Source organism: Equus caballus, chromosome 20 (genome assembly GCF_041296265.1).
Source record: "Equus caballus isolate H_3958 breed thoroughbred chromosome 20, TB-T2T, whole genome shotgun sequence".
In the NCBI taxonomy this organism is placed as follows: Eukaryota; Metazoa; Chordata; class Mammalia; order Perissodactyla; family Equidae; genus Equus; species Equus caballus.
Window position 1 is genome coordinate 3666197 of NC_091703.1, and position 18942 is coordinate 3685138.

Here is an 18942-nt window from a genome sequence, read left to right on the forward strand (position 1 = left end):
TGGGGCCACACGGGAGCAGGACTGGCAGGGTTCGGGTCCGAGTCCAGTTGGGAAAAGAGCAATACTTAATTAAATGAATTCCAGCTCCAACATCCATTCCGGAGAATGAAAGCTGCTTCTCCACAACGTTCTCAATGTGATTAGGAGTGGAAAATTGAGCAAAATGTACCATGTCCGCCTTATTGGAAACCAAAATATGGCATAGAGAGCATAAGGCCCAACTTAAGACCTTTGTTGTGCTCCTTTTCCTCTTACCCTGGCTCCAAAGAAACCCTCTGTTTTATATTATTTTCGTGTGTGTTGTTTACTTGATTTTTTCCCTCACTGATTTGAAATTTGCAGCATATTGAGCATATTATAGGGGATGCAGTGGGATCTGGAATTTCCTTGCATATAGGTGTGGGCCTGTCTTCCAGACAGGAGAGAAGGACGGAGCTCCCAGCGAAGAACCGTCCTGAGAGGAGAGCGACCAGGTCTGCATGGTCCTGAGAGAGGGCCTGGCATTGCTTCCTGCTCAGCATCTCCCCACCTGGGGTCTGGAGTGTCACCTGAAAGCCTCAGGGCACTTCCCTAGGCTTCTTGCTCTTCCTGATGGTGCCTTTCTATCTTCTCCCAAAGAGCGTCTTCTTTGTCTGGTCTGCCCTGGGGTTCCTCCAAGCCGGCTGGTCAGCACTGCCGGTCATGGTCATTTGGGGTAAGCTGCCCATCGTCTTCCCCTAGCTGTCCCAGCAGGTCGCTCCCAGGAAGGAGGCTGGGTGGGCTGCTCATTTGCCCCCTAAATCAACACATCCTGGTGCTGCTTGGGTGGACATGGGCATGCAATTTGTGAGCCCTGGGAGTGAGCAGTGGGCAGGCAGCCAGGACGGGGGGGGGGGGGGGGGGGGGGGGGGGGGCCTCTCGATTCACCTGTGTGGTGGGACCCCAGGCAGGACCCAGGGACACACAGGAGGCCGTAGCAAGTGGCTTTGCGGGGACTCAGAGCTCGACATTGGGGCATAGAGGGGGTTTGCTGTAGGGGTTTGAGGACGATTTAGATCGAGAGACAAGAGAGAGCGATTGAGCAGACACCTTCCCTCCCCCATTACTTACACCAGGGAAAAAGCAGGAAAACCAACACATTTAGCGCCATTAACTCTTAAGGCCTCCGCATTTCCTTCAGTATGAAAGCAGGTCATTGGTCCGGAGGCTGTGCCGGGGTCTCGTTAATGGCTACAGATGTGCAAACAGGACGAGGGTGGGGAGCACGTGTTTAAGCGGCAGTCGGATTCTTAAAAATCTGCCAGTGGAGGAAAACGAAAACTCTGTCCTCCGAGTTGAGCAAAGTTGGCGTCCTCGACTGTGCACAGGGAGGGTCCTGGAGGCCCCAGAGGTCTGTCCCTGGAGCCCGGCGCGCGGAGCCTGCAGGGGTGGGGGAGGGGGCGCGGCGGTCCCCCAGGTCGGCCTGGTGCGCACAGCGTCAGGGTTCACGCGCGGGTCGCAGCCGGCCGCGGGGCCGGGGGCTTCCTTGCGGTTCCGAAGAGGATTTTTATCACCCACGAAGGACACGCGGACAATGGCAGGGCCTCGCAGCCGGCCGCTGGGGTCACAGCGAGAGGAGGACTGCGGGCTAACCCGGGGCGGGAGGGTGCCGCTGAGCCTCGGCCCTCCCCAAGTGTCCGGGCAGAGCCGGGAGGAGGCCCGGCCGTCATTTCCAGAGTCCGGGCTGTTTGGGTGCTAGAAATTCCCAGGGATCACTCGAGGGGCCCACGATCCGGGTGACCAGCCCGGGTCCCCGCGGGCGCTTCCTGCGCCCCCACTGCAGCTCCAGCTCCGGGCCCACGGAACGGCCGGCAGGGCAAGGGGATGATTGACACTAAGTGTGACATTAGACATTACTCTGCATTTGTGGCTGGCTCCTCGGTCCCCAGGAAAGGGTCCCTGGAGCCAGGGGCCCCGCGGTGCCACCGGGACAAGCCCTCCCTCCCTCTCTGGCGCTGCCGGGGAGAAGTGGCACAACGGAGAAGCCTCGGCAGAAGGCCTTTCCCAGGCGGCTTCCTCGCCATAAAAAGCCAGACTCCAGCCGAGGTCCTGACCCCTTCCAAATACACATTCCCTCGCCCGCGGCCCGCCACGGCAGCCCAAGCCCCGGACCCTGCGGCTTCCTCCCGGGCCGGCCCAGGCCCACGCCTCCCCTCGGAGTGGCGGCGTCGGGGAAGTCCCAGCTTCAGTTGCCTCGCCCAGTTCACCAACCCGCCCGCTCTCGCGTTCGGGGTCTGGGCTGCTGAGCGCCCCGGCGCACTGGCGAGGCCAGGGCTGCGGCCGTGGACGGTGTCTTCTTCGCGGCAGTGTCCATTACCCCCACAGCTCCAGGCCCGGACACGTGCGCGGGGCCCAGCCGGCCCGGCCTGGGCGTGGAACTCGCGGCCGGCGCATGCGCACGCGCGCGGCGCCGCTCAGTCCCCCGCGGTCCGCGGTCCCCTGAGCCGGCCCCTCGGCGCTGGCCGAAGCGTGGAAGCCCGGAGATTTCGAGCCTCGCCCGAGGTCTCAGAGCGAGTGAGCCGGCCCGCGGGCCCGCCTAGGCCTCCGCATCGGCCGTCGGGGCTCTTCAGCACAGCAGCAGAGTGGTCCCAGGGCCAGTGGCCTTACACGCTCGGCGGCGCGCGCACACAGGCGGGCACCTCGGGCCCCGAATTCGGAGATCAAAAGGGGCAGCTGGGAGCGGGGCGTCCGCTGTGTGTGACCCCTGACCCTGGAGGAAGGGCGGGAGCCGGGGAGTAGGCGGCGGACCTGAGGTCAGGCCGCGGTCGTCGGCCTCCCAGCGGAGACGCTCCCGCCGAGGGACGGCGAGGGTGCGTGGGGCCCTGCAGTCGCGGTGGTGGTAACGCGGGCAGGGGAAGGTCTCCGGGGCTAGAGCGCACGCGGGCGGCCGGCGGGGAGCCCCGCAGCTGGGGTCTCGTGGGGCATTGGCGGCCTCGCAGGCTCAGGACAGCGAAGTGGCTCAAGATCCAGTGGCAGGTCATAATCCTGGTGGTACACCGCCTGAAGATGTGCTCGGGGCGTCCAGGGTGTGCACGGGGGAGGCCTCGGCTCCGGGCGTGCTTGGGGCAGGGCAGCCTGCGCCCTCGGACCCCCGGGAGAAATGGGGCCCAGACCCTGTGTGTTCGAAAAGGACACTGCAGATAGCGGGAAACCCCCGACTGCGGAGGGTGGGCCCGCTCCCAGAGCGGTTTCGTGTCCCACTTGTCGCTGTTGTTTGTGAAGAGTCTTGGCATCTCCAGTGATTAAAACCTACAGTTTTTTGGAGAGGTGCTGGTAGCGTGTTGGGACATGTAGAGCTGTTTGTAAGACACGTCCACACACACGCAGACCCTATTTTCTTGTACATTCCGGGCGGGAGCTCTCCGCACGATGCCCCATGCCATCCACCGGCCGCGCGAGGCTGCCGCGCGGGTTGGGGAAAATAGATAAAGTGAAGTGGACTTACTGGGATACGTCTTAAAGCTAATGCGCGGCTGGAATTCCCAGAGAAGAACAAGGTGCCTGGGGTGCTTTGAGGCTTTTTCTTGGGGCTTAGAAAGTTATTTGTAAATGTGTTTAAGGTTATTCTGAAATTAAATTTTAAAGTGTTGCCTCCTGCTGCAAGCTTTAATAACACTGGGAAGGTCTCATTCGCCAGCAGCCGACCCTCCGACGGCGAGGGCTCCTATGGCATCTCGCTGGTGGTTGTTGGTAAGGGAGATTAAAGGAGATGAAGAGGAGCCTGAAGCAATGTCTGCACTAGTTTACTGGCACACAGTCCTGAGGCCTGAAGTCGCGTTTCGAAGGAGCCCTCTTGCTGGGGCATTCTCTGTGGAAGCACTTCGGGCTTCGCTTCCAGGCCCTGCAGCCTGCTGCCTGCCTTCCTCCCCAAACGGCTGCAGAGGGGCCACAGGTCTGTCAAGCAGGTCGGAGCTGCTGTATTTCCTTACAGAAAAAGGGCAGCAGACACAGCCCACCACAGAGACTGGCAGGCAGGTCTGATGACAAGTGACGTGGCTGGGTGGCCCAGGAATCCATGCACCTTGTTGCTCATCTGGGGCACAAATGTGCGATTTGACTGTTTTGCTCTTATATTTGAGTGTTCTGAAAGTTTAACTTTCTTAATTTTTACTTAAAATATCTTTTACGTTTTTTTTTAATCACACCTAAAATGAATAGCCAAAGATGGCAGAGCAGGAAAAAAAGGGAAAATTAATTCACTGAAATTGAGTTGAGATTTAAGATAGAAGAAACCCTTTAATAAGAATTGCCTTGAAGGATGTCCAAATGAAATTCACAGCACAGGAATACTCAAGCAAACCTGTTCTCTTTTTCAATACACACAGGCCGGGAAGCCGACTGCCCGTCCTCCTGTCCCCCAGTTGAGGGCACGGGAATAGAGAGAAGATTGCAACCAAAATACTTTCTTAGTTTCCTTCAAAAACTGATGCTCCAGCCCATTTTGAGAAGAATCGTTTAACATTATGGCTCCAGTGGAGTCCTGTTAAACCCCTGCCTCGAATCTCTCCTGGTCCTTTCTGAGGTGCTTATTATGGCTTTCTGCTACCAAGCCACAAAATGCTGAATTAAATGGGGCCACTGCAAGCCTGAAGCTTCCTTGAATGGCCTCCAAGCCTGGGTGTGGGATTAGGTGGAGGGTTCGGGGGTCAGAGGAGGAGAAGGTGCCTGTCCATCAGGGTCAAGGCTGAAGGGAATGTGTGTGAATGTGTTGATTTGTGAGATTTGTGAGAGTATGTTTGTGACAGCGGATTTGAGTTGTGTTTACAAGTGTTTGTGAGTGTGTGTGTGTGACAGTGTATGAGATGGCATATTTGTAGGTGTGTATTTGTGAGTGTTTGGATGTGTGTATTTGAGTCTGTGTGTATGTATTTGTGAGTGTATGTGTGTTTGCCCCCCAACCCGCCTAGTCCTGGAGGCCCAGCCTTCCAGGGACCATCTGTTTCCAATTAGCAGCATCCCGATTGGGAGAAGGCCTGTCCGGGGCAGCTTTTGAGAACAGGGTGGGCTGGCTAAGGCCGCCCAGTTCTGCTCCACCGAAGCCGAGGCTGCATGGCCAGCATGCTTTCACAGCAACTTGGGCAGCCACACAAAGAGCCCTCTTTCTACCGCCAGCCGTTGGAGCCTGGGTCCTCCCTCAGATCATAAACCTGCCGGTGAAGACATCAGAAATAGTTCACCCGCGCTCACATGAACATGTGCAAAGGCTGGAATTCCATTTGCTATAAAGTTTCATTTTATTTTCCTTGGAGGGGAGTGCGGGGAGAAGAGCCCTGACCTAATTTGTTCTAGGGGAGAATACTGTGTTTCACGCAGAGGGACACACCTCTACACAAATCCCTGCTTGCTGCTCGTGAGTTCCATACGTCTGTGTATACCTGCCTTGAGCTGTGCAGATACACCATACATGGCTCAGCAGCACACACCTGCCTGCAAAGCCAGGCCACCTCGATGATGCACTCAATGCTGCCAGACGGGTGGGGCTCAGACCTCTTTATTACAATTTCTAATTAACCCTGATGTAGTTCAAGTGCACAGTGTCTGGCATTTATTAGGCACTTAATATAAACTGGTTGAATGACTAAATCAAAATTAGATTTAAAAGTGATCTAGTAGTGAGAAAAGGCTGGAAGTAAATACTGTGTGTAAGCTCTAGACCACAGGACAGGCAGAGGCTCAGAGACCTGGGTGACCCAGGGGCTTTGGTGTTTCACATTCCAACAACATTCACTTACTGTCAAGTTTCTTCTAACCCCTCTCTATTTCTCAAGCCTTCTTCTGAGATGTTAGGAGCCCCGTGGGTTCTAATTATAGTCAGCAGATACTGGAGGGGGTGTGAATGCCCACTTTCTGCAGAACTGGGTTTCCAGATCTGCCATAGAGTGGCTTATTGTCACCAGGAGGGGAAAGAAATGTCCCTGGCAGAGACTTAGGAGGACCCTTCAGCAAGGCCAGGCTCAGGCCTGGCAAGGGTCTGCCAGTAGGGGCTCTCTGAAAAGGGAAGGGGGCCTGAAGGAGGTTATTGCACTCCAGGGCATGGACTTGGTGTTTTTGTTTTGGGGCCCTCATAGCTGCTTTTATAACTTGGAGAAAACATCCACATTGACTCTGTTAATGCTGGTTCATAGAAAGGCCATTTTTAATAAGAAAAGAGAAAAACCATTTGAAAGCCCCACAATTTGAGTTGTCTGATGACATAATTATGAGTAAGGTGAATATGTGATCAAAACATCTTGATCTCAGAACACCATTCAGAAGAGGCCTCGACAAAAGGAAACTGGGCCGAACCCCAGAGTGCCACGTCCCGGCTGCTACAAACCTCGGCCGCCCGGATCTTGCTGGAGGGAGAGGGGGCGAGGTTCGCAGGGCACCGGCGGGATTCGCCTCCCTCCCAGCATCACGCCTGCAGCCCTGCACCGGCAGGCTCCACGCGGGGACCACGGGGCCGGCGGCACTCAGGCGTTGGGGTTGTTCCTCATGAGCTCCACGTCGGCATCCACCATCTCCCTCACCAGCTCCTGGGACCGGAGACATGGGGTGGGCGGTGAAGGAGGAGTCTCTGCCCCTCTCTGCTGGTGACACTCCCACCCCTGTGTGGGCCCTGGAGAGGCCTCGGCATCCCCCCTCCGCCCTGCCTGCTCGTCGCCCGGCTTTGGGCACCTCGGGCGCCGGGCGGGCGGGGCCTGGAGCTGCTGCCCAAGTGCCCACCGCCCTGCCTGGCCCGGCCCCTCCCGCTGGTCCGCCCGGCCCGGCCGGCAGCTGCCACCACAGAAAGACACTTACATCAAAAGCGACCCGGGGCTTCCAGTTCAGCTTCTGTTTCGCTTTGGTGCAATCTCCTTGCAGAAAGTCCTGCGGGGTAGAGAGGGAGATAAAGCAGACGTGGGTCGGGATGCGGGGTCCCGAGTCGCGGGGACCCCCACTCTCGCTGCTGTGGGTGCACGGGGCTCCCCGTCTCCGTCTTTTGGTCCCCGCCGGGCATGTTGGGTCCTGGCTCCGGAGCCGTCAATCTTGGGAAGGTCGCGTTTCAGAACGCGCTGCACAGGCCAGTGAGGACCAAGACCGCGATCCCGATCCCGTCCCCAACTCGCCCAGCCACCTCCTCCCATCCACCCCGCCCTCCACAGCGTCCCATGGACGCTTAATGGCTTTGTTTTTTTTTTTTTAAGTACATTAAGTTGTCAGGGACGCTTCTGTGAGAACTGTTTCGAATTGCCGCACTTCTCAGGCAAGAGGAGAAGCGAGTAAGTCACCGGCGCCCCTGCCCGCCCCAGCTCCTCGCCCGCGCAGGGCGGCCGCCGCGCCGCCTCTGCCCGGCGCCGCCAGCCCCGGGGGCGCGTCCGGGGGCCTGCTCTCGGCGCGAGGACGCCGGTCTAGCTCCAGGCCCGCAGCCGGCGCAGTTCTTCCTGGGCGGCGGCTGGAGCTTTTCCGACCCAGGGCAGAGACAGGCCGTCCACGGTGCCATCCGCACACCTACATGCTCCTGAAACGAAACTGAAGTCTCCCCACGCAGTCCTCCCCGCGCCGTTCAGTGGGCTGCACAGAGGGTTTCCTCTCCTACTGTCCCAGTCCATGCCCAGAATGCGCCGCTCTCGACCCACTTGCTGCATCTCACACCCACTAGTGAGCAAGCAGCAGTGTGAAAGCGCTGCTCTGAAGAGCAGGCCCGCGCTCCCCGCCCGCCCGCACGAACGAGCCCCCCGCCCTCTGGCGGGCTGGGCTGCCAGCCGTTTGACCCGGAGTCTCTTAACCCATCCGACAGGGCCTTATCAGAATACAGAAAAGGACCCAGTGACTCCGGTGGAGCCTGCTGCTCAGCTTTAGCAATTCAGGGAGGGAACTGAGAACACACGGGGGCTTTGGGAGAGTTTCCATCCATTTAAGAGACCTCTTTGGAAGGAAAACTGGCTAAAAGAAAACTACGGGAGAATAAATTAATCCTGCATCTCAGCCCTCACTCACCAATTTCTTATTACAGCTCTCTGAAAACTGATTTAGAAGAAAACTGAGGTGAGAATTTCAAGATGTTTTGCAAAAAAAAAGAGGAAGGGAGGAAGAAGGAAGGAAGAAAAAGGAAAGAAAAATACTTTGAAATAGACTATTTTGGGGGTGAGATAAACATTGTCCATATACTAATGTATTCATCAAATAGTCCCCAAGATAAACGTCATCAAAACAGAAGAATGTGGAGGCAATGTGAAAACAGCCCATCTCTAAACACTATATCCCATTAAGACACTATTTTAGCTCCGTACAATATTAAAGAATAACCTGAAACCAGTAACATCAAGTAAAAGTAACAGATAATCAGGCTGCAGGTGAAAGCCTTCCTCACGAATCTTCTTCAGATGGCCTGAAAGGTGGCAGGCATAGGCAGCGAGTTCACTGTAGACTCAGGATGAGAACCGAGTGAGGGCCTGGGCAGGCCCTGCTCTGCATGGTAGCCTCCGTGCCGCGCTTCACTGCTAAGCTTCCGGACCAAAGGGTGCTGGATGCTATTCCGAACGTCTGCACTGCTTGCCTGAAAGTGTCCTCTGACAGAGTACACTCGACAACTCTCGTTCTCAATCAGCCACCATGACTTTCCAGGTTTGAATAAATCCAGCTCCCAAAGGCTGTGCATGTCACAATACACTGAAGTACTGACTTCCTCTCCAGAGTGTTAATAATAGTAAAACAAGTTATTTCTCCTGGCCCTAAAAGTCCATATACAGATTCTTCTGTAAAAGTAGGATACAAAAATTAATAATCAGCAATTAACACAATGCTAGTGGAGCTGGAAACTAATTATTTCTCTTTCCTTTCCCTAAATAAGCTTGTATATACTTCTACAATACTTCTATTTTAGTAGACGAATCACACAAAGATATTCATCGTTTCCCCAGAGGGAACTGTGAAATGTGGCGTCCTGAGCGACACAGCCCTCTCATTTCTATGGCCGTTACACAGCCTGAAGAAACACGGTGATTGTCTAATCACATAACACTTGCTGTAAATCAACCGGCACTGCAGAGGATGCAATTCCTGGCTTTGAACTTATGGTTAGCAAAACCCTAAAACCCAGCTTGGCTTCAAATGATCTCAGTAGGCTTGGGAAAGGGAGCTTTGTATTGTAATTATGTTTCCTGTATTTTTCTACAAGTAGCTCATAATATAAAAACAACTAGGGAACTACAATTAAGGAATAAGAAAAATGGTTTTCAAAAGCTTAGAAACAGACATTGCTACCATACGCTGTAAAAGTATTTCATTGAAACCAGAGACGCACCCAGTTAAACTTCCCAATTTAGTTTTGAGCCCAACTCCTACATTCCAGTCTAGCAGCTTACTTGAACCTTCTGCCAAGGCTCTGTCTCCCTCAAATTTAATTAGACCAGGAGACCTTGTGAAGGAAAAGGATGAGGTTCCCTCAAAACAAAGCAGTGGCTCTCTGCTAGGCCAGCTGCTACTGAGCAAACATCTAGATGAGTCCTCACACCGCGCCCCAGTCAGCTTTCAGGGGAAGAGTAGGGACACCCCAGCTTGTTCTACACTTAACTCCTCCTGAAGGACGTCCTCACTTCCCCCTGTTGTGTCCTTTAGAGGAAAGATACAGTAAACGGTTTAGTTGGCATGGTTTGGGGCACACGTGTAATTAGATGGTGGTGTGGGGACGACTTGGCATGGGCGTGCACAGGCTCTGCAGTGACAGCAAGGACGTGGAAAGGTTTCTGTAAGCAAGGCTTCTGCTGGCCTTCAGAGGGATGAGGCCCTGGGAGCTGTGTCCCACAGGGACCTCAGGAACTGCTCTGCACACAGGACTGTGTGGAGCAGGGGTGGGGGGAGTGGGGCCACAGTATATTTTGCTTTCACATTTCACTAGGCCCCTCCACTAGGGTGTGATCTGCTCCTAAGGACGGAGAGAAGAGAGTTCATCTGCTTTGCTCTTTTCTTTTGTGACAGTTCCATTCCTTCCTTGTTTATAAGCTTAGAGCTATAGTATGACAATGGGGGCCAAAGCTGAATTAAAGAGCTGATTACATGTACAGTTTCCAAAACGGACTTTGTGTACTGGGTGGTCTGGAACTTTTCTTTAAAAAAGAGACAGTAAAGCTCTGAGAAAAATTTAAAGCATTTCTCTGTGAATATGACATTTCCTGAACTCTGGCTTCTGGTGTCTTCACCGTTTCCATTGCTGTTCCTTAGGTGAGCTATACGGTTTCAACATGTGATTTATTATTGTCAAATTCAATTAGGTTTAGCTGAGCATTTTATAGCAGCAAAGCAGCATGTGCAGAGAGAACATGTACATGTCCAGATGCCTAGAGCCCCCCTCATTTTTCTCGAACGCCCTGACTACCGCCGACTCATTTGGCCTCTCGGAGCTGTCTTCTAACTGCTCTGTCCAGGCAGAGACCCTCCAGTCCCAATGCCAATGGTCAGAACAGCACGCAGCACACAGGAGGAGGGTATGTTTTGCTGCAGCAATTTTTCAGGCTTTCCTGGCTTATGTGCTTGTTATAGTGAACTGATAAAGAGCCAGACCAAATCCTGGAAAAGTCATTAAGCCAGTTCCTGAGGCCACAGTAGTTAACATGAAATCCAGAAAAGTAGAGACCATTATCTTTTCTCTAACTATAGTTACCCTTCCTCAAATCTCCTAGGTACCTTTTCATCTCCATCGAGATAACGGTACATCTTTAAATTATACTGGTTCATTGTCTTTCCTTCCCCGAATCTTATTTTATTTTGGTAATTATTTAACACGTTCAATCCCTCTGATGGCTGCCCACCTCCCCTAAAAGCATTGTGGGGATGCTCTTAGACAGATTGTATCCCATATCTTTTCAAAGTTCACAGTCTCATTTCTTTTTCGACCTCTTTCACTGAGGTTGCATTGGGAAAATTTTAATATTCATTTCAAATTATTTGTTGGATACCATGTTTTCTCAACAGGTCTGCTTGTAAGGTTTACAAAGGACATCTGTTTAGGTGGAGAAATATATTAAGAGTATGAGCTCTTTTGGGAGGATGTTGTTAAATTTCTAATGTGCATATTGAAAGAAATTGACTCTTGAGTGCTATAAATAAGCAGAAGATGTATAGATAGGGCATGTTAATAAGGAAAACCAAGACTGAAAACTCTGGTTAAACATCTTCAAGAATGTAAGATATGGAGCCGTGAGTGGCACTCAATATTCAGTTCTTTCCTTCCACTTTTCTTAAAAAAGCCAAATTGAGAAATAACTCAGGTTCCAGGGGAATACAAGAATGCCAATGATTCTGGTGCTTGATCTAACTTTATGCTAATGGAGAGTGAGCAGGAAAGCTTTACTCTTGGGGAAATGCTTCTTTTTAGAAAGGCAGAACTGCTAAAAAAAACACAAAAAATAAAACAAACTTCAGTAAAACAGAAAAAGCTTTAAAGTTGCACAGAATATCCCAGCCAAGATTCAAGATATTCAGCTAAGAGTCAGTAAAATTGAAAAAAACAAAAATGAAGCCTGAAAGTTCCCCCAGAAAGTCTGCAGTATAGCCTGTCTTTTATCTGGCAGTTTAAACTCTTATATGCTCACAAATATATTCTTTGATTTAAGCGTTTCCAAAGAGGGAGCGAATCTCAGAGCAGTAAAAAGTGCAATGGCTTAAAAAACGGTCATGAACATTTCCCCTCTCTCTTCCTTTTTACTGCTGTATATCAGCACAAATTGAAGCTGAAGCCAGGTCTCTCCTTTAATGACAAGGGGTGATAAGAGACAAGAAGAAAACAGCGGGCGTCTCGTCTGCTCAGGAAGCTGGACTCAGTGGGACTGTCCATCAGCAGGGCTGACAGAGCGCCGGCCGAGCCCAAACAATGCCTGGGCTCAACCGCAGGGAAATTGAGTCAGTCAGCACCGGCTCACAGGAGCATAATGACAGCGGAGATAAAGCGGCAAAGGGAGTGAAACAGAGTGAGCGGGCCCTGCACTGCGTCTCTGTCCTCATTCCCCAGGCAGAGGCTGCTGGGAGGCAACTGGAACGGGGCACCGCACATGGACCCTGGACTGAAACCCCAGCCAAGCCCTGACACCGTCATCACTGTCACCTCTGCTGGTGGCCTCGCACATGAGCCCCCTCAGTTAGGACTCGGGATGTGCCATCCCGACCTCCTGGATGGTGCCTAAGGGGGTCTCAAGGATCCTGTGACCCATCACTGATCCCATTTTTCTGGGCTAGGGACCACTTATTTTCGACTGGTAGAATTTGTCATTTGGAATCAGCAGCTATTAAGAGCTACTAAACAAAGGGAAAGAAATACATCCAGCTACATATACGCCCCAGACGCTAATGAAAATGTCTACCTAGCATGGTAGAGCTTTCCTGGAAAGTGAATGAGGACACTGTCTTCCCTGTGCGTCCCCTTGTAAATAAAGCCTAAGGTGGTTAAAAAGAAGAACTTACTTTATAAAGGGAGAATCCAATTGATTGCATTTATAGTGCAACCTACATATAGATGCATCTTTTTTCATTTTTATTTTTAAAATATGGTTCACATAAAAAGAGAAATTTAGTTAGGCAAAAAGAGCTCCGTAAGACACACAGACAACACAATTATGTAAGGGAAACACAGGACTTACACACGTTAATTTCCTTCTAAATAGAGTTTTGAAAAATATTTTGGATGAAGTCCTTTCAGGCAGCCATGTTTGAAGCATGTAGGGCCAAGGACAGTGGTCCATTCTCCTTTTGGAATGGACACGCATACTCCATACAACTTCTGCCACGCTGAAGCCAGCTTCTTTCCCTGGCCATGAGCTGCTTCTCAGAAGCCGTGCCCGGTAGCTTTTGGGGAGCTATCTATTCGTAGGTGGGTATTTAATAGGTTGTTTTAAATAAAATACGCAAGTAAGATTTTGAAGATGTGGTCTTGCATCACACACTTTATGAGGGACTATATCTTTCTGTACCTGTTCTACCTCAATAATTGTAATCACAGGGTGAATTTTTCTTGTTAGCTTTATTCCTGGATCCCTGTGCGTACAGGAGTATCAGCCCCGGGAAAGCGAGATTAAGCACTGTTGCCAGAGCCCTCCTGATTCTGACTTCTTCACTGATCTTCGCTCTAACCAGCAGGTCCGGGGGCTGACTCACAGCTGTCACACAGGGACAGTTAATGAAAGGGAGATAAGGCTGTTAGTGACCTCAGCATTCCAGGCTTTCAAGCCAGCACCACCTTCATCGGAAATTACTGGTTACTGTTAATAACTGGACCTAGGGTGTTAGATTCACCCATGCTAGTAAGAGGTGACACAAACCCCCAGAAGGAGATAAAGCACCTTTAAGTGGACTGATTAAAGATTGCTGTGACCTAATTGGCAAGCGGCACTCTGGAGCACGAGGCCAGGCTGCTTTTCTTTTGCCACTTAGTACTTTCCACCCTCACAGCACTTTACATACATCAGCTAAGTAAACCTCCGGACGTTCAAAATGCAGCTCAGGAGATTTTGTATCTGTCTCAGTGACTCTTGCCTGGGGATGAAAGCACCGCACCGGGTGTCTGTGTGGTGGCAGCCCAGCTCTGTCGCTCGGCCTCTCTTCAGCCTGTACTCAGAGGGAATGCACCGTCTCATCCTGGGAGGCTGACTCAGGACACAGGTGACCCCTAATCGCACACAGTGAAGGCGAGTTTCCCTAAGCTTGTTCGTTTAGAAATCTACTGCACCCCTAAGAAATATAGCCCCTGCCCTGCTTTGAACATTAGTACGTAGAATATTGTAAATAATATGAATGCCTCCATAATACAGATGGGATATTTTTTCCTTTGGAGTTTTTCTCAACTTGCATACTACATTAGGTCACTCAAATTCAAGTAACCTCACTTCAATAATTTTTCCTTCCTCCCTCCCTCCTCTCCTTCCTCCCTCCCTTCTATCCATCCATCTATCCTTCTCTCTAACCAAAATAGAAATGACATGACAGCATCATGCAAATGTATAGTCATATGGTCACTCAAACATTTGTTTCCTCAGTAACTTTTTTGTTGTTGTTGTTGAGGAAGATTGGCCCTGAGCTAACATCTATTGCCAATCTTCCTCTTTTTTTTTTTTTCTCCCCAAAGCCCCAGTAATATAGTTGTACATCGTAGTTGTAAGTCATTCTAGTTCTGCTATGTGGGACACCGCCTCAGCATGGCTTGAAGAGTGGTGCCGTGTCTGCACCCAGGATTCAAACTGGTGAACCCGGGCAGCTGAAGTGGAGCATGCAAACTTAACCAGTCGGCCACAGAGCCAGCCTCCCTCAGTAACTTCCCAAGAAACTCTAAGACTAACCAAGCAGCTGACCACATAAAAATTCTTGCTTTTTGGTTGTTTCTCTGGGGACTTTATATTTGAGGAAATTTTAAGACAACTACTGTGACATTTTTGAGTAATGTTTTTGAGAGGCGTGGAGAAAAGATAAGTATTAAGGTGAATCATGAATCTGTAGGTCTTCTGTGATTTTATTTATCATTCGTTTGGTCTCCTATTATCATGGTTACTAGAGAGACTGACTTGGCTATTAGGTGTCTATACTACAGGCTTACCTGGCATTCTATCTTTTGTATCTCCATGAGGGAAAGAATCCTATGCTTGAACCATCTATAGAGATATTTTAACCAAATAACTTGATTAATGTCACAAAGTCATCTCGTGGTAGAATTTTGGACTAGAAGCCAGGATTCCTGGTTCTTAGTCCAGCACGTACAACGCTCAGTAGGACAAACCCCCCAGGAAAGTACTGTAAACAATATATTTTATGCTCCATTAATTTGAGTGGCAAAGAGATCTCTAAATAATAAAGATGATATCAACACATGGGAGTATCAACACACTCTAATGCTGAATGAAAGAGACAGACAGAGAAGAGTATTTGCTGAATGATTCAATGGACATGAAGTTCTAGAACAGGCAATCTAATTGATGGTGATAGAAATGAGACCAGTGGTTATAAAGGAAGAGGACTGACAGAGAAGTCGCTTGAAGGAACATTTGGGTGACGTTCTTTGTATCGATAGGAGTGTAGGGGACTTACGCGTATGCATCTGCAAAGTGGGCCAAACTATATAGTTAAGATCTGTGCATTTCGCTGTATATAAATTATATCTCAATAATAAAAGATTCTTAGACACCAACAACACAGACACGTCGCTAGAGAGACCTGGCTGCATATTGTGGCTCAACCACTTGGCTGTGTGACCTTGGGTGGCAAGTGTCTTAACATTTTGGAATCTCAGGTTTTAAATCTGTAAAATGAGGAAAACATCACCTATCTTGCAGAGTTGCTTGAGAATTCAAGGTTATACCTGGAAAGTAGGGAGCACTATTTCCAATTCATTGTCCAGACTTTCTGGGAAGGCCGGCTACTGTTGCTTTTATCATTAAGGTGTAGGGAAAGCTATTAATTTCTTGCAGTAACAACATGGATGAAAATGTAGTCTTTTCAAGTGGGTTGTCTTGCAGTTTTTCTTTCATACTTATGTGTTACTTTTACCCTGCACCCCATCCCAACTTGTATTTTAGGTCATCATTTTTTGAAGAATTGTAACCAGAGTATATAGGATTTGGTATTCTGCTTTTCCCCAGTTATGGTAATCATTTCTCATGCTCTTGACTGCTCACTGCCAAACATTTACTGCATCAGACACTGGGGAACCAGCCGTGGCCAAGACAAGGCCGTGGCCACAAGCTTACCTTCCAGGAAGGGGACAGTCAAGAGCACGAGAGATGTGAATAGGACCCTTTCAGCCACTGGGGATTTTAGGCAGAAGACTGAAGAGGAAGTGGGCTTGGTAAAGAGTGGAAGGCTGGGTGAGGAAGGACTTCCTAAAGCAGTGACATTTGATCAGAGATTTGAAGCATAAGAAAAAACCAGTCACATGAAGACGTGGGGTAGGAGGGTCTCTCGGGGACACCGCAAGTGCAAAGGCCCTAGGGAGCAGCACACTCGGTCTGAGGAGCAGAGAGAAGACACTGAGTCTGGACAGGGTGAGCGACGGGGACCGGAGCCCAGGACAAGGTTGGAGAAGTAAAAAAGCATCAGATCACATCTGGCCTCCTGGGTAATCCCTATCTTGGGCCCAGGCTGTTCCCAGCAAAGCCACGTTATCACAAGAATTTATTCTCTAGTCACTGACTGTCCTTTGGAGTATCTACAGTCGGTAGGCCACACTTACAAAGCTGGCTAACTCAACTTGATGTAACTCAGAAGTCTGGTTTTCTGAGGTCAATGTAACTTTTTAAGTAAGTATGGGACTGACTTACAGCTACATGTTTTAAAAGGGTGGATGAGTTATTTTTGCCTAGCCTGCTCCAACTCTAATGCACAACCCTTTCCCTCCTAAAAACGCTTTGATGTGTTTGTGCCACCCAACATAGAAGCATCTGGCCACCCTTGAAGGGATTAGGTCTGGGCTACTGCAGCTGAGAGTCAGGACTATGCTCAGCTAACTCTGTAGGTCACAGGGCCCTCCTGGGGCCAGAAGGCAGGGGCCTGGCCTGTTGCGCTGGCACCGCTGGAGTGTGAGGTAGAAGAGCTGTCCCTCTTCTGCCCAAAGGAGGACACATTCAACCTCCTGAGGGCTCCTGAGGTGAGGCCCCACCCTTTGCTTCCTCCTGCATGAGCAGAATCCTGGCTGGAGAGAAACCACGGACTCCCCTTCTTTTCCACCAGCACTCCAGAGAATGCGGCATAGCACTGAAACGGCTTGAGTTTAAAAAATTTTTTTACCAAATTTTGTGTGTGTGTGTTGTGTAAAGGTCCACTCATCTACAGAGAAAGAACCTGTTTTACTTTAAAATTTATAGTCCTTTATCAGCCTACTACACAAAGTATGGAGTTTGGATTTTGTTCTGAGCCACTAGAGGGTTTTAAGCACTGTAGGCATCTGCTCTGCTGGCCATTTTCAGACATCACTGAGGGAGGGCGCTGGAGATTCCAGAGGGGCTGGAGTAGGAGAGGAGACCAGCTGAGACAGCGGCTATGGGTGTGGTGAGAGATGGTGCGGCCTGGACTAGAGGGGTAGTGGTGAGAACACGGGGGTGGAAAGAAGCGGATGAACTGGGGGCCTATCTTGGAGAGCAGAAAGAGGACTTGCTGACGGACTGGATGTGGGGGCGAGACAAACAGAATTCACAGAGAACTCCTAGGATTTGGGCTTGAATGAGAACCTTCTTCTTGTTTTCAAAGACAGTGTATGGACTGACAATGCTACCAGCAAAGTAGGAGTGTGACATTTTATCACAACTTCACTGGCATTAGATATTATCTCCTTTTCAAGGAAACCTCTCATTGTCATGCTTATGAAACAGACTCTTTCAAAAGATTGCTTTTGTAAAGTCACCTACAATCTCTTCTATCCTTCCATGGAATGCACTGTCTTGCTTTGAATCTTGATTTGATGCCAAAGCCTCTTGGCTGAGGAACCCTGGTGAACTCAGAGGAAGGAGCTCGGTTCCCATAGGCCCCCCTGTGCTCGTGTGAAACGCAGGCCGGGGGAGGCAGCTCACCGTCTTCCGCGACCCTCGCTAGCAGACAGCTTCAGCTGTGCCTTAGGACAGGAGAGCAAAGGGTTAAGTCAAACTGTGTCCACTGTGCCCTACCAACACGTCCTGCTTTTAATCTATGGCTGGTGGCAAGAGGAAGTCCGAGAGGTGGCCTTTCACATGACATCATAAAAGCCTGATTTATCGCCAGCCACCAAACATCTAGAAAATCATAACATCCTTTCAGGAAAATGCAGTGGAAAATAATCAGGTTGACTTTGATGAAAGCTTTGGTGGGGACTCCAAGTGTGACACTCTGCACAGTAACCCTTGGCAGGTGCTCTGTTTGTGCTCAGAGCAGCCTTCACTGACAAGGCAGAGAGTCTGAGCTGCAGGGCTGCCCACGTGGGAGCGTGGCTTTAATGTCCACAGATAATACCAGAGTTTGGTTCACACTTTGCCAGCTTGCCTAAAATAACTCTTCAGTGTATGTGAAAATTCTTTGGAAATGATAGCTGTATCCAGATGTGAGGAATTATTGATCACAGAAATATAAAAGTCACACCCTTGTTACACAATGCACCACCATACTAGCAATGCCAAGCCATAACTTCCTGTACTGGATCAACTGACTTGTTCTTCTCTGCTGTTTCCTAGCACCGTCTTTAGGACACTACTCTTCAGGTAGAACCACTGTGGTATTATTCTTAATAACTAAGGGGCTAAGAGATGACAAAGAATAGACATTCCAAAATGTCAGAGGAAATAAAGGGATGAATTCCTCATGCCACAAGGAATTGGTCCCAGGAATGTTTGCATCTCTACTCATTTCTTTCGCTCAGCAATTTGATAAAACCACCAAGCAGGAACCTTGTCTTCTTTGATGTACATCATGTGCTCTGCAAATAAACACAGGAAAGAGGGACAAAGGCAGACTAGAGTCTTGGATGGTTCTAGAATTCTGGCCACACCAATTTTACAGAAGCCTGCTGGCAAAGAAAATAAGCCTAACTTTGCAAAGTGACGCCAACTCTGAAGGTCCTGGGATTCTTGAGTTTGAGGGAAGAGAGGTGTTCTAAAGAGTGAGCCAGCACTGACAAAGGGCTAGTCTGGGTTGGAAGGCAGGCAAAAATGAAGACTTGGATTCAGTTCAAAGTTGCTTTCACTTTGTTTTACTGCTACCCCTCAAGTGTATATAGTACAAAGACTATTCACAGGATCAAAGACTCATGTGAACAGACACAACCCCATCAAGGTTCCTGAAAGGTTGGTGCTCAGTCCAGCCCCTGTAAACAGACGAACTTTCAGGTTGGAGGAGTTCACAGCCTGGGCCCTGACACAGTCAACCTAGGAGACGGGCCCCCTACTGCACATAAGACAGCCTTAACCACACCACTCTTACATCCTTTCAAGTGTGCTTTCCTAACTGAAAGAGCCTGTTCATGCC

At 50.1% G+C, this 18942-nt stretch overlaps 1 protein-coding gene across 1 annotated transcript in view; it reads right to left on the minus strand.

The window, feature by feature from the left end:
- Window positions 1-6130: 6130 nt before the first annotated feature.
- Window positions 6131-18942, minus strand: part of GMDS (GDP-mannose 4,6-dehydratase) — a 656076-nt gene continuing 643264 nt past the window's right edge. The window contains exons 10-11 of the mRNA XM_023624356.2: window positions 6799-6867; window positions 6131-6533 (exon numbers count right to left, since the gene is read on the minus strand). Of these exons, the coding sequence (XP_023480124.2) occupies window positions 6471-6533; window positions 6799-6867 (132 nt within the window). The 3' untranslated portion in view covers window positions 6131-6470. The remainder of the gene's footprint in view (window positions 6534-6798; window positions 6868-18942) is intronic.